General features: G+C 42.2%; 1 protein-coding gene across 1 annotated transcript; it reads left to right on the top strand.

Moving 5' to 3' along the window:
• Nucleotides 1-8,157: 8,157 nt before the first annotated feature.
• On the top strand, nt 8,158-10,083 carry LOC131593337 (uncharacterized). Its single transcript, XM_058865813.1, has 2 exons — nt 8,158-9,641; nt 10,035-10,083. Exons 1-2 carry the CDS (start codon nt 8,158-8,160, stop codon nt 10,081-10,083), a joined length of 1,533 nt encoding a protein of 510 aa, XP_058721796.1.
• Nucleotides 10,084-14,757: the final 4,674 nt, after the last annotated feature.

Here is a 14,757-nt window from a genome sequence, read left to right as displayed (position 1 = left end):
ACGGCATTGTGTTCGACTACGAAGATGATTCCCAAGGATACCGACGAAGGTTTATACATGCTTGGGGCAGTGTCTACAAAGTAGAAAGCAAGACTTTAGGACAATGGAATTCTATTCCCATGGAGCCTTACCTCAAATGGGTGCGTGCTCGTGCTCAGAAGTTCATCATGCCACGCTATCCTACCTGTGACCATTGAGCCAGAAGTTGAAGGGGAGGAACCTCGAGTTATTCTACATCCGGACATGCCAACTGACCTGGAAGAGCTGCAGAAATCTTGGGTTCAACTAAAAGAAGAAAGGGACACCTTCAAAGCACACTGTCAAGACTATGAGAGGAAAGTGTTGGAGCTCACCAGACAACTCCATGATGAACAACAGATCAACACGTTCCTGGGTGCAAAGAGAAAGCGTCCATGGGAAGCTTGAAGGATCTTTTATTTTTCTTTTATTTTGCTTTATCTTGTAAGCCCAAAAGAGGCAAAGAAAAAAAAGACAAAAAAAAAAGAAAAGAAAAAAGAAATAAAATGTTTGACTAATAAGCGTTTGCTTCTCTTTTGTTTAAACAAATCTAAATTCTAAGATCCTTGAAAACATTGCATATACATCTCATTCATAAATATCACATAACAGGTTCACATAACAGGTTTCTCATCTTCTCGCTGTTTATTTCTCATCTGCCAAACCCTCCCTCTCTCCTGACAAAGAAGATTCCGAGGACGAACAGGGTGATAGAAAATACCAGCAGTTGGAAGAACGCATGAAAGCTATGGAGATACAGAAAACACCTGGTTTAGACTTCAACGATCTTGGACTAGTCTCAGATGTTGTTATTCCTCCAAAGTTCAAAGTTCCTGTCTTTGCAAAGTATGATGGAGTATCTTGCCCAAAGCTGCATCTAAGGTCCTACGTGAGAAAGATACTACCTCATACGGCAGATAACAAATTGTGGATTCATTTCTTCCAGGAAAGTTTGTCGGGTACACAACTCGAGTGGTACTACCAACTGGAAAGTGCAAAAGTTCACACCTGGGAAGATCTGGCTTCTACTTTCTACAAACAGTATCAATACAACGCTCACCTTGCACCAACCCGTACTCAACTACGGGGCATGACCATGGCACCAAAAGAAAGTTTCAAAGAGTATGCACAAAAGTGGAGAGATCTAGCTGGAAAGGTTCCACTTTAACTGGCCCTTTCTACAGTCATTTGCTGGGAAGCTCGTCGTCAGGTTTCACTGACCTGATATTAACTGGAGAGCGTATCGAAAGTGGCATTCAAAGTGGAAAAATTCAAGTAGGCTCCTCCTCTGGTACTACAAAGAGGCCCATCAGTGGGAGAAATGAAGTCAATACAGTGCACAGTCAGAAAAGCCGCAACAAAAGTGAGCATCACCAATCTGTAGGGGCTGTTCTGATCTCTGCATCTGCACCTCAAAAAGATCAACCGCCGAAGTATACGCGTCGACCAAATGCACCGAGAAGAAACTTCACCAAAATCAATATGCCAATCTCCCAAGCATTGCAGCACTTGTTAAAGGCAAGTCTGATTACATTGAAAGACCCTCCGAAGAATGTCAACACTTCCTCTCCTAGTTATCGCCCCGACGCAACATGTGCATACCATTCCAATTGTCCTGGACATGACGCAAATCACTGTTGAGCCCTAAAAAATAAAATCCAAGACATGATAGATGCTGGGGAAATTGAATTCGATCCTCTAGAGACTCCAAATGTCATCACTGCGCCTATGCCAAAACACGACAAGACCATTAACGCTATCATGGACACTGTTTATATCTATGATGTGAGAGAACTGTCAACTCCACTCCTTGAAATCAAAAGAAAGCTAATACAAGCTGGTTTATTTCCAGGTTGTGACCCTGATTGCTTTTATTGTGCACACCTACCCAATGGTTGTGAAAATCTGAAAAGAGGAATTCAAAAGTGGATGGATCGTCGTATCATTATGTTTGAGAAACTCCCTTCTATAGACAATTTGTGCGAAGGTTTTTCAAATGGGATGAAGATAGAGGACGTCTCTGTGGTTTCTAACGTGCCATTGAAAATCCCTACCAAGGCTCCCTTCAAGATTTCTGCTGTACCCAAGGTAGCATCTGTAATCATCACCAATCCGGCTCCATTTCCATATTCCTCAGACAAAGCTGTCCCGTGGAGTTATAGCGCTAATGTTTATGTCCATGGAGTTAAACAAGACGCCTTGACTGAAGAGGCCGTGAATTTTACTAATCCGGCTGTTGATAATATTGTGGGGACTAGTAAGATTACAAGAAGTGGAAGAATCTTTTCGCCAGAAAATTCTCCAAATGTTGCTACTACTCTAGTCCAGGTCCCAGTTCCTAATCAAGATGACAATGCTCGAGGCAAAGAGCCACTAATTGAACCAGTTCAAGCACCTGTTGAAGTCACTGTTGAAGATCCTTCGAGGCAAGAAATGGAGGAGATATTGAAAATCATCTGCAAAAGTGATTACAATATTGTCGAACAACTGGGGCACACTACTTCAAAGATTTCAATGCTATCTCTGCTAAGGTATTCAGAAGCTCATGCCAAGGCCCTGATGAAATTCTTGAAAGCTGCACATGTACCACAAGAGATTTCAGTCGACCAATTTGAAAATTGTGTTGCCAGTGTTGTCATACCCCAAATTTGTCCTACCCCTTTACTTCTAACTGGCTTAGGCTTTGCATTCATGTACATATGTCACTTAGGTCATAACTCACACTCATGCATTCATATCCTTGGTGCTATTCAAAGGCTAGCAAGAAAAGCTCTGTTGTAAAGAATTTTGATCAGAGAATAAGGAGACTGAGATATAACCATGTGGTTCCATGCTCAGGGAAGCCCTCCTGGATTAGGGTTTTCTCAATCTCAATTCAAGGCATTAGTTGAAGGATACTGGCTAGCAAATCATCTGGTTTCCCAAAACAGGGTTTCTTTGACCAAAGTCAACCAGTTGACTTTCTGGTCAACAACTAATCAGGAATGGTTTCTATGTGTGAAAAGCTTCTCATGCCGACTATGTGGATGTGTTTGTTTGACTGGATTTGATTGGAGGAGATTTAATCGGGAATTTCATCAATAATCAGGAAAATCAGAACAGTTGACTTTTGGGTCAAAATCAGAAGAATTGTTCAAATGTTGACTTTTGGTGGAAAATCGGTCAAGAAAAGTCGAAGAATGGATAAAATCGGGAGTTTGATAGAAAGTTTCCAAAAATGGAAAAAAGACAAAAATGGAAACTTTTCAACACTTAGAAAAATTTTTGATCCTTTGAATCATGATGAGCAGTCCACTTCAGCACTAGATTACACGTGGCAAAGGGCATTTTCTGAAGAAAATTCCAACATCAAAGTTGTTCCTCTCATGGAGGAGAACAACTTTGTAGTTGGACACTTTTTCATTTGAGACTTGCATGAAGAGTTAAAGTGGTGTAAAGTTTCTGAAAATTCATGTGAGCCAAGTCACAATTCAAGTCAGGAACCAAGTCATGACCTGGCGTTTCATCAAACAGGTGGCATGCCAAGTTTCAAGTTAATTTTAGAACTCTATAAAGAGGCTATGAATGCAAACTTGGTATGCATCTCTTCCTTGCCATCCCATCTATCCATTGCAACAAGAATTGAATTGATTGAGTAGATATTGAATAAATTGCAAGCTCTCAAAGTAGCACCCTCACACTGATCAGAGCTGCGCATCTGGCTGGGCACAAAATTCTGGGTTCGCATGCATATCATCAAACACATGGTGGGCTAGATTCAGATCCAAATTTCTTCCTCCACAAGTCTCCATGTTAAGCAAGCTTGGTCTCAAACTACTCTCCTCCATGCCCTCCATCCAATGAGCTCAAGGACATCGATTTTGGACGTGTGTGGATCAAGAAACGAGAACCCAAAGTAGTGCTCCAGCTAAGCCACTTTGTTACCATGAACATGAGCCAAAATTCAAAACTCCGTGCCAGACAAGATCAGCCATGCTAAGTGATGTTTGAGTGCATTTTTTAGCATGTTCCAAACCTCATCTCAACAACTTCCAAACAGCAAAGTTATTCAATTCCATGTCCTCTTTACAATGAGCCCAAAATTGAAACAAATGGGGAGCCATAGCTAAAGTTATAAAGAGGTAAAGTGGGCATCATGGGTGATGTTTGGGCACGAGGCATCACGACTATTGCTTGTAATATTGCTGCAGCATGCATGCTAACAATCTCCCAGCCATGTATATATTGAGCCATGCATAAATTCCCAAACGTGAAAGGCATCCATAAGCTTACCATGAATAGTAAAACGTGTGGATTAAGGGTGAGGAAAATCTATGATACAACAAGGGCTACCATAACTCTCATGCACCTCATACACCATATATAAACTACAACTCTTCACAACTCACAGGAGGCACTCCATTTTTCATTTTTTCACAGTTTCAAACAACACAACTCTTCTCTCCTCTCTCTCTCTCTCTCGCTACTTCATCAAGTCACCTTCAAAGTTTGTTACAAGTTGTAACAAACTCTAACAGAACCAAAACCACCACCATAACCACACTCCTCCCACCTTCCCCTTCTTCATCACGCCAACCTTCAACCATCACTCTCCTCCGCCTCTAACCATCAATCACCATAACAAACTCTTAAGCACCTTCAAACCTTCATCCATTTTCCAAGACTTCATCATCTCCAAACTCAACGTATTCATCATCTCTGAATCAATCTCCGTCTTCATCTAGCTCCAAGCACCACCACTATCATCATGATTCTGCTCGTGCCATCATCATCACAGTGTGGTTTCAGGCAACGGCATAAAATCCTTTAAGATCCTGAGTGTGATTCGCAGAAGTTTAAAGCATTTCCATCATCATTTCACCGAGAGTCAGGATTCAAGAGCAACACAAGAGTGGATCTTCCTCCTCGTTTTTTAATCCAAGAATCTGAACAAGTAAGTATTTCGAACTCCCTGAGCATATTAATACTACTATGTGAGATGGATGATTGTTGCCTTGCATAGCATTGGATTCTTAAGTGTTGATTTCGATTTGCTCCGAATATGTTGTTATCTGAATGTTAAACTGTTTGTTTGAGTTCTACAAGTGATTATGAACACATTAGCATGCTTAGAGTGAGTGTTGATGAAGGTTCTTTACGTTAGGGTTTTAGGTTTGATCACGGTTTGGATGTTAGAGAAAGAGTTAATAAAATCTAAAGCCAGATTCGTGCGCAGCACGAAAATCCGAAGGGAGTAGTGTGTCGTTCCCTTATTTCTGGGCGAATCGCAGTATGGTTCCGGCGGGGTTGATCGGAGAAGATGATCGGAGGTGGCTCTCCGGCATCTATTTTGTTGTTCACGTTTTCAACCCTCTTTGCTTACGTGGCACGCCCTAATTGGATTCTGGTTCCCAGTTAATTGCAGTTTTGTCCATATTCATGTGATTGGGTGATGAAGTGTAACGTGGCGATTGGCTTAGACATCAGTTTTGTCATGTAGTGAGTTAAGTGACCTGACCCAATTGACATAATGTTCACTCTTTTTCATGTTACATTTAATCACATATGAATCACATGAGATAAATGCTGGAAAATAAAGAAATAAAAGTGGCATAATAAAGGGAAATGGAAGTGAGCATTGGGCCATACGCAATTGGGCCTGGAGTTTTCCTGGATTGCACCCTTGTTTTGCTAACACACATGTAGCGTAGTGAATTTGGGGCCTGAGCGTCCCTGCCTTTTCCACCCCCAGTTTCGGGCCCAATTCCTGCCTCTTAACACATTTTAGTTCATTTGAATACTGCTTTTACACCCCCTGCAGTTAGATTTTAATAACAACTTTTGCTTTTTTAACTCATAATTCCAATTTTTGATTCAAGTAAAAAATGCATAAAATTTGTTTTTAGATATTGTAGGTTGATTAGATAATTGTCACGATTTTTGCTAATTTTTCTTAATTGTTTTAATCCTTTTAATAGATCTTTTTTCTTCACAATATTTGAATTTTCTTTGTATCGACACTTCTTTGTAAATAATTCTCTAATAGACTTAGGATTTAATTTTTAGTCTCGATTTTTTGTATAGAATTAATGGATGTATGTGTGCTTGTGAGTATCATTTGTTTGCCATAATTCTCAATTTTATTTGTCGCATATTGATTTTCCTTTACCTATTCCATGTATAGTTTTTGTTAATAATTGTATAGTTTATCATTTTAATCCCCTTGTATAGACAACCTAGACTAGAATTTAGGAATAGTTCCCTTATCATTTTCTTTTTCTTTTCAACTGTAAAATACTTAATAAAAATCGATGAAGATCATACCGTTGCTTTATTTCATGGTAGGAAAGAAATGATTGAGGCGTAGGCCTCGATGTATGTTCTTTCCTACTTAACGGAGAAGAAATGATTGAGGTGTGAAGCCTCGGTGTATTTCTTAACCGTTATTTAGAGAAACGATTGTGGCGTAGGCCTCGATGTGCATTCTCTAAATATTCATAAAAAACTCTTTTTGTATCTCTTTTACTTAACGGAGAAGAAATGATTGAGGTGTGAAGCCTCGGTGTATTTCTTAACCGTTATTTAGAGAAACGATTGTGGCGTAGGCCTCGATGTGCGTTCTCTAAATATTCAAAAACAAACAAAAAAACTCTTTTGGTATGATCTAAGTCACAAATTAAAATCCCCATAAAACACACCAACCAAAAACACTTCAAAAAACCTAATAAAGGCTCAGAGCTAATCAAAGTGAGGAAGTGATGCGAGACCTTGTAGTGGGTTCTCGTCATCATGGAATTACCCTTAAAAGATACAAACCAACCTCTTTTTCTTTCTAAGGGCAAGTTATCTCCGCTCCATTGCATCCTAGGCTGTCCCCTTGTGCAAGAGCGTGAGCGTTAACGCCGCCCAACTAAAAAACACAAAAACAAACAGAAAATCTTTAGCCGAGCTACGGTAACTCTGATTCCTGAAAAGGATACGTAGGCAGCGGGGTAGGGCCCGTGCGAGTACAATTCTTTATTTTCCCTACATTTTGCATTCATTTCGCATTTAGACATAGACATAGTTAGACACCCATTAGATAGAAGCAAACATAGGTGGATACCATCGAGTACGATGGGCGCGAGGGGTGCTAGTACCTTCCCCTTGCGCAACCGACTCCCGTACCTAGATTCTCTGGTCGCAAGACCCTGTTCCTTCCTCTGTAGGTTATCCGGTATTCCTTTCCCTTATGGGATAAATATATTGGTGGCGACTCTGTTCATTTTTCGCGAGCGTGCGACAGCTGGCGACTCTGCTGGGGATGTTGCTAGACCTGTTGCTGGTCCATCCATAGCGAGTCGATCCTAGCCTGCGTTTGTTTGTTTATTTACTGGGTGTTTATTTGTTTTCATGTCTATACCTTGTATATATGTTTGCATGTTTATTTTTTCTGCTTGCATATCATGTTTATTTCTGTTTGCACATCATGCATATGGATTATATTCTGTGTTCCTTGGGGTCTTCTGTTCTGTTTTGCAGGTTGGGTGGGATTGTTTCTATGAGGTAAAAGGCCCAATACCCAGGCCAGAGTGACACATAGGATACCTAGGATAGAGTGGATAGTCATGACGCCGATGAGATGTCAGGTCTTGTCTAGTGCGATCATGAGACCCACGCCCAGTCGAGGTCCAAATGGGGTATCATTGTTGGCATGTAGATGCAACAACATTGGTGCCTCAGGAGGACTGATAACGCTGGTTGCCATTTTGACCTACCCTGACCTAGACTACACCCGTGAGTGGGGAGGGATATACATGACAGGTACCGTTGGTGACTATTTGGTTCTGTTGGTGACTATTTGGTTCTGTTGGTGACTAGTTGGTTCTGGTTGTTGACTATTTGGTTCTATTGGTGATTATGGTTCTTCTGGCTCTCTGATCTATGCCGGACCTTTGATCCTATGATATCTTCTTGCTCAGAATTATTGCCTTAGTCCCTCTATGTCGTGGGGACCCAATCTGCATCATTTTCATCATAGCATGTTTACATTTCAAAAAAAAAAAAAGAGAAAAAAAAAGAGAAAAAGAAAAGAAAGAAAAGAAAGAAAAGAAAAAAGTTAATTCTCATTTGCATGTCATTTTTTTCAGGGTATCCAGAAAATATCAATCTCTGTCAAGAATGGATAACAACGTGACCGTCAATCAAGGGGCTACAAGGCGCACACACACTTATACTTTCCATCGTGAGGGTATGGTTCAGTTGGGGCAATTGGGTGAATTGGTCACTGGCCATAATGAAACAGTGTTCAGTGACAACTATGGCAACATATTATCTCTTCTGTACTCGCGTGTCGACGAATGGGCCTTATCTACTCTTCTTCAGTTCTACGACCCAGATATCCGTTGTTTCACATTTTCAGATTATCAGCTGGCTCCCACTCTCGAAGAGTACTCTTGCCTCCTCAACATCAAGATTCAACACAGAGTGCCTTTTGTTTGTGTCCCAGAGAAACCTAGGTTGGATTACATTGCCAACGCTCTTTATTTGAGCTTGGGAGATGTTCATGATAACTGGAAGGAGAAGGGTGATACACATGGCTTCTACATGAGTTTCCTGGTTGAAAAAGCTCAAGAATTTGCCGACAAAGGGATATGGGAGGCTTTCAATGCTATTTTGGCCGCTCTAATCTACGGAATTGTGATGTTTCCCAACATTCACAAGTTCGTGGACTTGGCTGCTATATGTCTTTTTATGGACAAGAATCCAATACCCACCCTATTGGCTGACACGTATTATTCTATTCACTCTCGGCATGGTAAAAGGGGGGCTATTCGAGGTTGCTTGCCGCTGTTATATAAATGGTTCAAATCTCACTTGCCTGCTAGTGGTCCGTTTGTTACCTCTACTCAGAAATGGTCTCAGAGAATCATGGGACTTACTGCAAACGACATCGTATGGTATCAATTCCGAACAGGCATATCTGAAGTCATTATCAGGTGCGGAAACTTTGGTAACGTCCCGCTCATTGGGACAAGAGGATGTATTAACTACAACCCAGTTCTAGCTCTTCGTCAGTTGGGCTATACCATGAAGAGTGGGCCTTCGGATAGGGAGATTTACCAATCCGTATACTTTGAGAAGGGAGCTGACCCTATAGCGCTTGAGGAAATCAGGAAGGCCTGGAATAACATTCATATAGGTGAGAGATCCACTCTGGGAGCCAAGAATGCCATTGCTATGGAACCCTATACCGATTGGGTTAAGAAGAGAGTCAAGACACTTTTGTTACCATTCCCGGAAGTTCCTCTCTTGTATGCACAACCTCCGAAGATATCAGAAACTATGGTATCAAGAGAACGTTTTGACCAGGTCCGCGTCGCCAATTTGAGACTGAAAGAGAAAGATAGGGATATGGATTTGAAGCGCTATTTCCTTAAACAGACAAAGAATGAACTGGCCCGTGAACTTAAAACTCTCAAAGGGGAGTCTTCTCAAGCCAGGAAGAGAGTTAGAACTGAAAAGGACGGGAAAGCTGTTGTTGCTCCTACTGAAGACCCTCAAAAGGTTACAGAAAAGGCTATAAAGGAAGAAAAAGAGAAGCTCAGACGAGAGTATCAAGAAGACCTGAAAGCCCACAAGCTCCGACTGGAGAAAGAAACCAAGTATGAGTTGAGGACCATGAAGAAGAAACTGGAAGAAGAGACCACTCAGAGAATAGCCCTTGAGACCCAACTGAAAGGAAGTCACCTCCGCACCGCCCGACTAGCTGAAGAGAATGTCAAGCTCAGAGACCAAATGATGAGTGAAGCAAATGCACTTGAGAAGACCTATATCCCAGAATGCAAAGGGTGTGACGAACTTAGGGATTGCTGCAAGAATCTAGACACACAGTTATTCCGAAAGGATGAAGTGATCCAAAGCCTTGTCAAAGGAAGAGATCGGGAGGCGACTAAGAAGCTATTTGACGAAACAAAGAAGTGGAGTGATGCCCATTTCAGACAAGGAGGGCCTTTGTTCTACATTGAGATGAATTGATAATTGAATTTTGTTTGTAGATCACCACCAGACTTGTTGGATGGGGTCTCTATTGCTCTTTGTATTTGAACATTGTTATTTGTGTTTGAACCCACTCGCCTTAGGGGGCTATTATGAATGAAATGAATTGCTTTCCGTTTCCACTTGATATCTCTCTCGTCACGTTGCTATTTGTTCTTGACTATCAATCTTACTTTGGATACCCTGAAAATGACACAACACATCATATGCACACATGCACTCATACATTCACATTATCACATTGCATTTTTCAGGTTATTGCACAAGAAACTAATTGGGGTCCTTTCCACAACAGATTTCTTTCCCGACGACGAAGCTGACTTTCTTACATCCTTACCGCACCAGGAGCAACGAGAGAATCATGGAACAATTTGAACAGAATCAAGCTGCCCTCCGTAGGGATATGGATGTTATGGGGGAAAGAATGGCCCAACTTATGGAGACTCTCCATGCCGTCGTTCAAGGACAGGATGAACTCAGAAAGAGCGTCGCTAGTTTGGTCAAAGATACTCCTGCCAATTCTGCTGACGGAGGGGTGAAAACTAAAGAGACTCCTATTAATGAGACACTGAAAGTAGTGGACGACCACCATGAGGTTATTGATCTTGAACATGATCTTACTGCTGAGTTGACCGAGACTGCTAAGATGTACCAAGCTCTCGAAGAACGCCTTAAAGCTGTTGAGGTTGCTAAAACTTCGAGTTTCGACACTGCTGCTATGTGCTTGGTACCTGGGATTGTTATTCCCCCGAAGTTCAAAGTGCCAGATTTCGATAAATACAGGGGAGTCACCTGTCCAGAGACTCACATTCGTTCCTACTGCCGTAAGATGGCTGCTCATGCTGAGAACGAGCCTCTGTTGATGCATTTCTTTCAGGATAGTCTCACTGGAGCCCCGTTGGAATGGTATATGAAACTTGAGAGGTCTAATGTCAGTACTTGGGGACAACTTGTCGATGCCTTCTTGAAACAATACCACTACAATACTGCTATGGCTCCCAGCCGTGCCCAGCTACAAAATATGTCACAGAAATCTGAGGAGTCTTTTAAAGAATACGCCCAGAGGTGGCGTGAACTTGCGTCCCGTGTCCAACCTCCTCTTTTGGACCGCGAGTTGATTGATCTGTTTATGGGGACTCTGAAAGGGCCGTATCTTCAGCACATGGTTAGTAATACTTCTCCTTCCTTTTCGGATGTGGTCATCATTGGTGAGAGGGTTGAGAACTGTGTCAAAGCTGGTACCATTCAAGGAGTTACTAATCCTAGCAACTCAAGTGGTAATGGTAAGAAGCCGTATTCTGGGTTTGTGAAGAAGAAGGAAGGTGAGACTAGCACCGCTTCTGTTGACCAAAGCCGAGCTCCTGCATATTCTGCTGTTCCGCCTCCTTATTATCCGATGCCTTATGCTGTTCCTGGTCCATATGTCCCTCAGGCATATGCTGCTGCTCTTCCACAACCATGGATGGCACCCCAACAGCCTTTCGTACCACAACAACAAGCTGCTGCTCCTCAGAATCGTCAACAGAACCCTAGGCCTCAAGGTCAAAGGGGCCCGCAAAGAACAAGATTCCAAGATAGGCGTATCGATCCGGTTCCGATGTCATATGCTCAGCTTCTCCCTCAGTTGCTTGCTGGTCAATTGGTACAACTCCGTGAACTTGGACCTCCACCTAGTCCTCTCCCTCCCGGTTATGATGTTAATGCTCGATGTGAATTTCATTCAGGGGCTCCAGGCCACACTATTGAAAAGTGTAGAGCATTCAAATTGAAGGTTCAGGATCTCCTTGATGACAAGCTTATCTCGTTCGCTCCTACTGGTCCTAATGTGCAGAATAATCCTATGCCTCCTCATGCTGGTACGACCAATGCTATTGAGTTATGTGAGGATCGGATCCTAGTTAATGATGTTAATGAGGTTAGGATGCCGCTAGCAGTTGTCAGAGAGTATCTTATGCAACAAAAGGTTCTGTGTGAACTACATGACTACTGTTTGCAATGTTCTTCTAATCCTGAGGAATGCATTAGGTTGAGAGAGGAAATCCAGAAACTAATGGATGAAGGTGTTCTTAGAGTGGAAAGGGTTGTTCCTGTCGAAAATGTGGCTACTTTAGAGATCCCTTACTACCCTGCTGAGATATCAAAGACTCAGGGCACTTCTTTGGTCATTCATGCTCCGAGTACTCCTTTGGTCGTTCAAGCTCCGAGGACTCCATTGGTTATTCAGGTTCCAAATGTTCCTTCGACTCCTTCAACCTCGTCTATTGTTCCCTCTCCTGTGAATGATTCTAAGGCTGTTCCTTGGAGTTATAATGCCGTGTATATTCGAGGGAAGAAATATGATTGTCCTCCAGTGGGTAATTCGAGCATCACTAATATTACTGGCACCAGTGGCATTACCCGTAGTGGTCGGATCTTTGCCGCCCCTCCTCCGCTTCCTAAAGAGACCAATAAAGAGGCTAGTACACAAGCAAAAGGAAAGCAAGTTGCTGTTGATCCTCCTGTGACACGTAATGCACAAGATGCCGAGCAACTCTTGAGAATCATTAAGAAAAGTGATTACAAAGTGATTGACCAACTTGATCAGACCCAAGCCAAGATCTCCATCTTGTCTCTCTTGGTACATTCTGAAGCTCATCGAGATGCTCTGATGAAAGTTCTGGCTTCCGCTCACGTGACTCAAGACATTACCGTGCCTCAGTTTGAAGGGGTTGTGACCAACATTGCTGCTGGTAATTGCTTGGGTTTTTCTGATGATGAACTTCCACCTGAGGGTAGAGCACACAACAAAGCATTGCATATCTCCGTCAAGTGTCTGGATGCTGTGTTGTCTCGAGTTCTGATTGATACAGGTTCTTCTCTTAATGTGATGCCCAAGGCCACTTTGTTTAAGCTGAGTATGGATGGGATTATGATGAGACCATGCACTATGAGTGTCAGAGCATTTGATGGTTCTAGAAGGTCCGTAGAAGGAGAAATTGATCTACCTGTTTTGATTGGTCCTCACATGTTCTACATTGCCTTCTACGTTATGGATATAAACCCTTCATACACTTGCCTCTTGGGTCGTCCTTGGATTCATGCTGCTGGAGCTGTGACATCTACTCTCCACCAGTGTTTGAAGTTTGTTGTGAATGACAAGATTGTTGTGATCACTGGTGAAGAGGATTTGATAGTCAATAATCTGGCATCATACCGTTATGTTGAAGTGGAGGGAGAGATACAAGAGACACCTTTTCAAGCCTTAGAGATTGTGTCAGTTGACAAGCTCCCTGTGATCGAGAATAAGAAGGAACTCGGAGCGCCCCTCTCGTCTTTAAATGATGCTAAGGCTTTCTTAGAAGCTGGTACTCCCCATAGTGCCTGGGGCAAGCTGATTGATGTTCATGAGAAGCGAGACAAGTATGGCCTTGGGTATCAGCCATCTTCCTCTACTCAGCCCAGCATAACTTCTGGAAAGAAGGTGATTCCCCCCATCTCTCAAGTGTTCGTCAGTGCAAGCACCAGTTCTGGAAGTCAGGTTCTCGCCGTGGATGATGATGATGAAGAAGATCTCTCCAGATTCATTTGCAATACTGCGCCTGGACAGGAACTCAACAATTGGACTATCTTGGACATCCCCAAAGTCACTTTTATGAAGATGTAATTTTCTTGTTTCAATAAGTCATATGCTTCGCCCTAAGCATTTTTGACCTCTTGTATAAAGAAGGGCCCCCCATGTGTTTCAATTTGTTTAATATTGAATGAAAATCATATCTTCGCATGCAATTACTGTTCCATTTCTTTCATTTTTGTTTTTACTTTAAAAACTTTTTCAAAAAATGGCAAAGCTTTTTCCTTTTTTCCTTTTTATGTGTGGCATTCTAAGGCATAAATCATCCATCGTGCAGATCCGGCTCGAATCCCATCAAAAATGATAATGTTACAGTTCCACGTCTTAATATCCTTGAGAATCCAATTGACCAAGCTGATGAGGATAATGGGGAAGATTGTGAAGTCCCTGAAGAATTGGCAAGACTTTTGAGACAAGAGGAGAAATCTATTCAGCCGCATCAAGAAGCCATAGAAATCATCAACCTCGGTTCAGAAGAAGCAAAGAGAGAAGTCAAGATAGGTGCCGCTTTGGAAAGTGATGTAAAAAGAAGGTTGATTGAGTTGCTTCGAGAGTATGTTGATATCTTCGCCTGGTCATATGAAGACATGCCTGGTTTAGACACGGATATAGTTATGCACAGGCTACCTCTCAAACCAGAATGTCCGCCGGTAAAACAGAAACCACGAAGAACTCGACCTGATATGGCTTTGAAAATCAAGGAAGAAGTTGAAAAACAGTTGAAGGCTGGTTTCTTATCTGTGTGTGAATATCCTCCTTGGATTGCAAACATAGTACCCGTTCCTAAGAAGGACGGAAAGGTACGCATGTGTGTTGACTACCGAGATTTGAATAGGGCAAGTCCGAAGGATGATTTCCCTCTGCCTCATATTGATGTGCTAGTCGACAACACTGCTCAGTATTCGGTGTTCTCCTTCATGGATGGTTTTTCTGGCTATAATCAAATAAAGATGGCTCCTGAAGATATGACCAAGACTACTTTTACCACTCCGTGGGGTACGTATTGTTATAAGGTGATGCCTTTTGGTCTTAAGAACGCTGGTGCAACATATCAACGAGCTATGGTAACCCTTTTCCATGATATGATCCATAAAGAGATTGAGGTGTACGTC

The sequence above is a fragment of the Vicia villosa genome, linkage group LG1, assembly GCF_029867415.1.
Source record: "Vicia villosa cultivar HV-30 ecotype Madison, WI linkage group LG1, Vvil1.0, whole genome shotgun sequence".
Taxonomy (NCBI): Eukaryota; Viridiplantae; Streptophyta; class Magnoliopsida; order Fabales; family Fabaceae; genus Vicia; species Vicia villosa.
The sequence above is the reverse complement of the archived record's forward strand: the minus strand, read 5'-3'. Positions and strand labels throughout refer to the sequence as shown.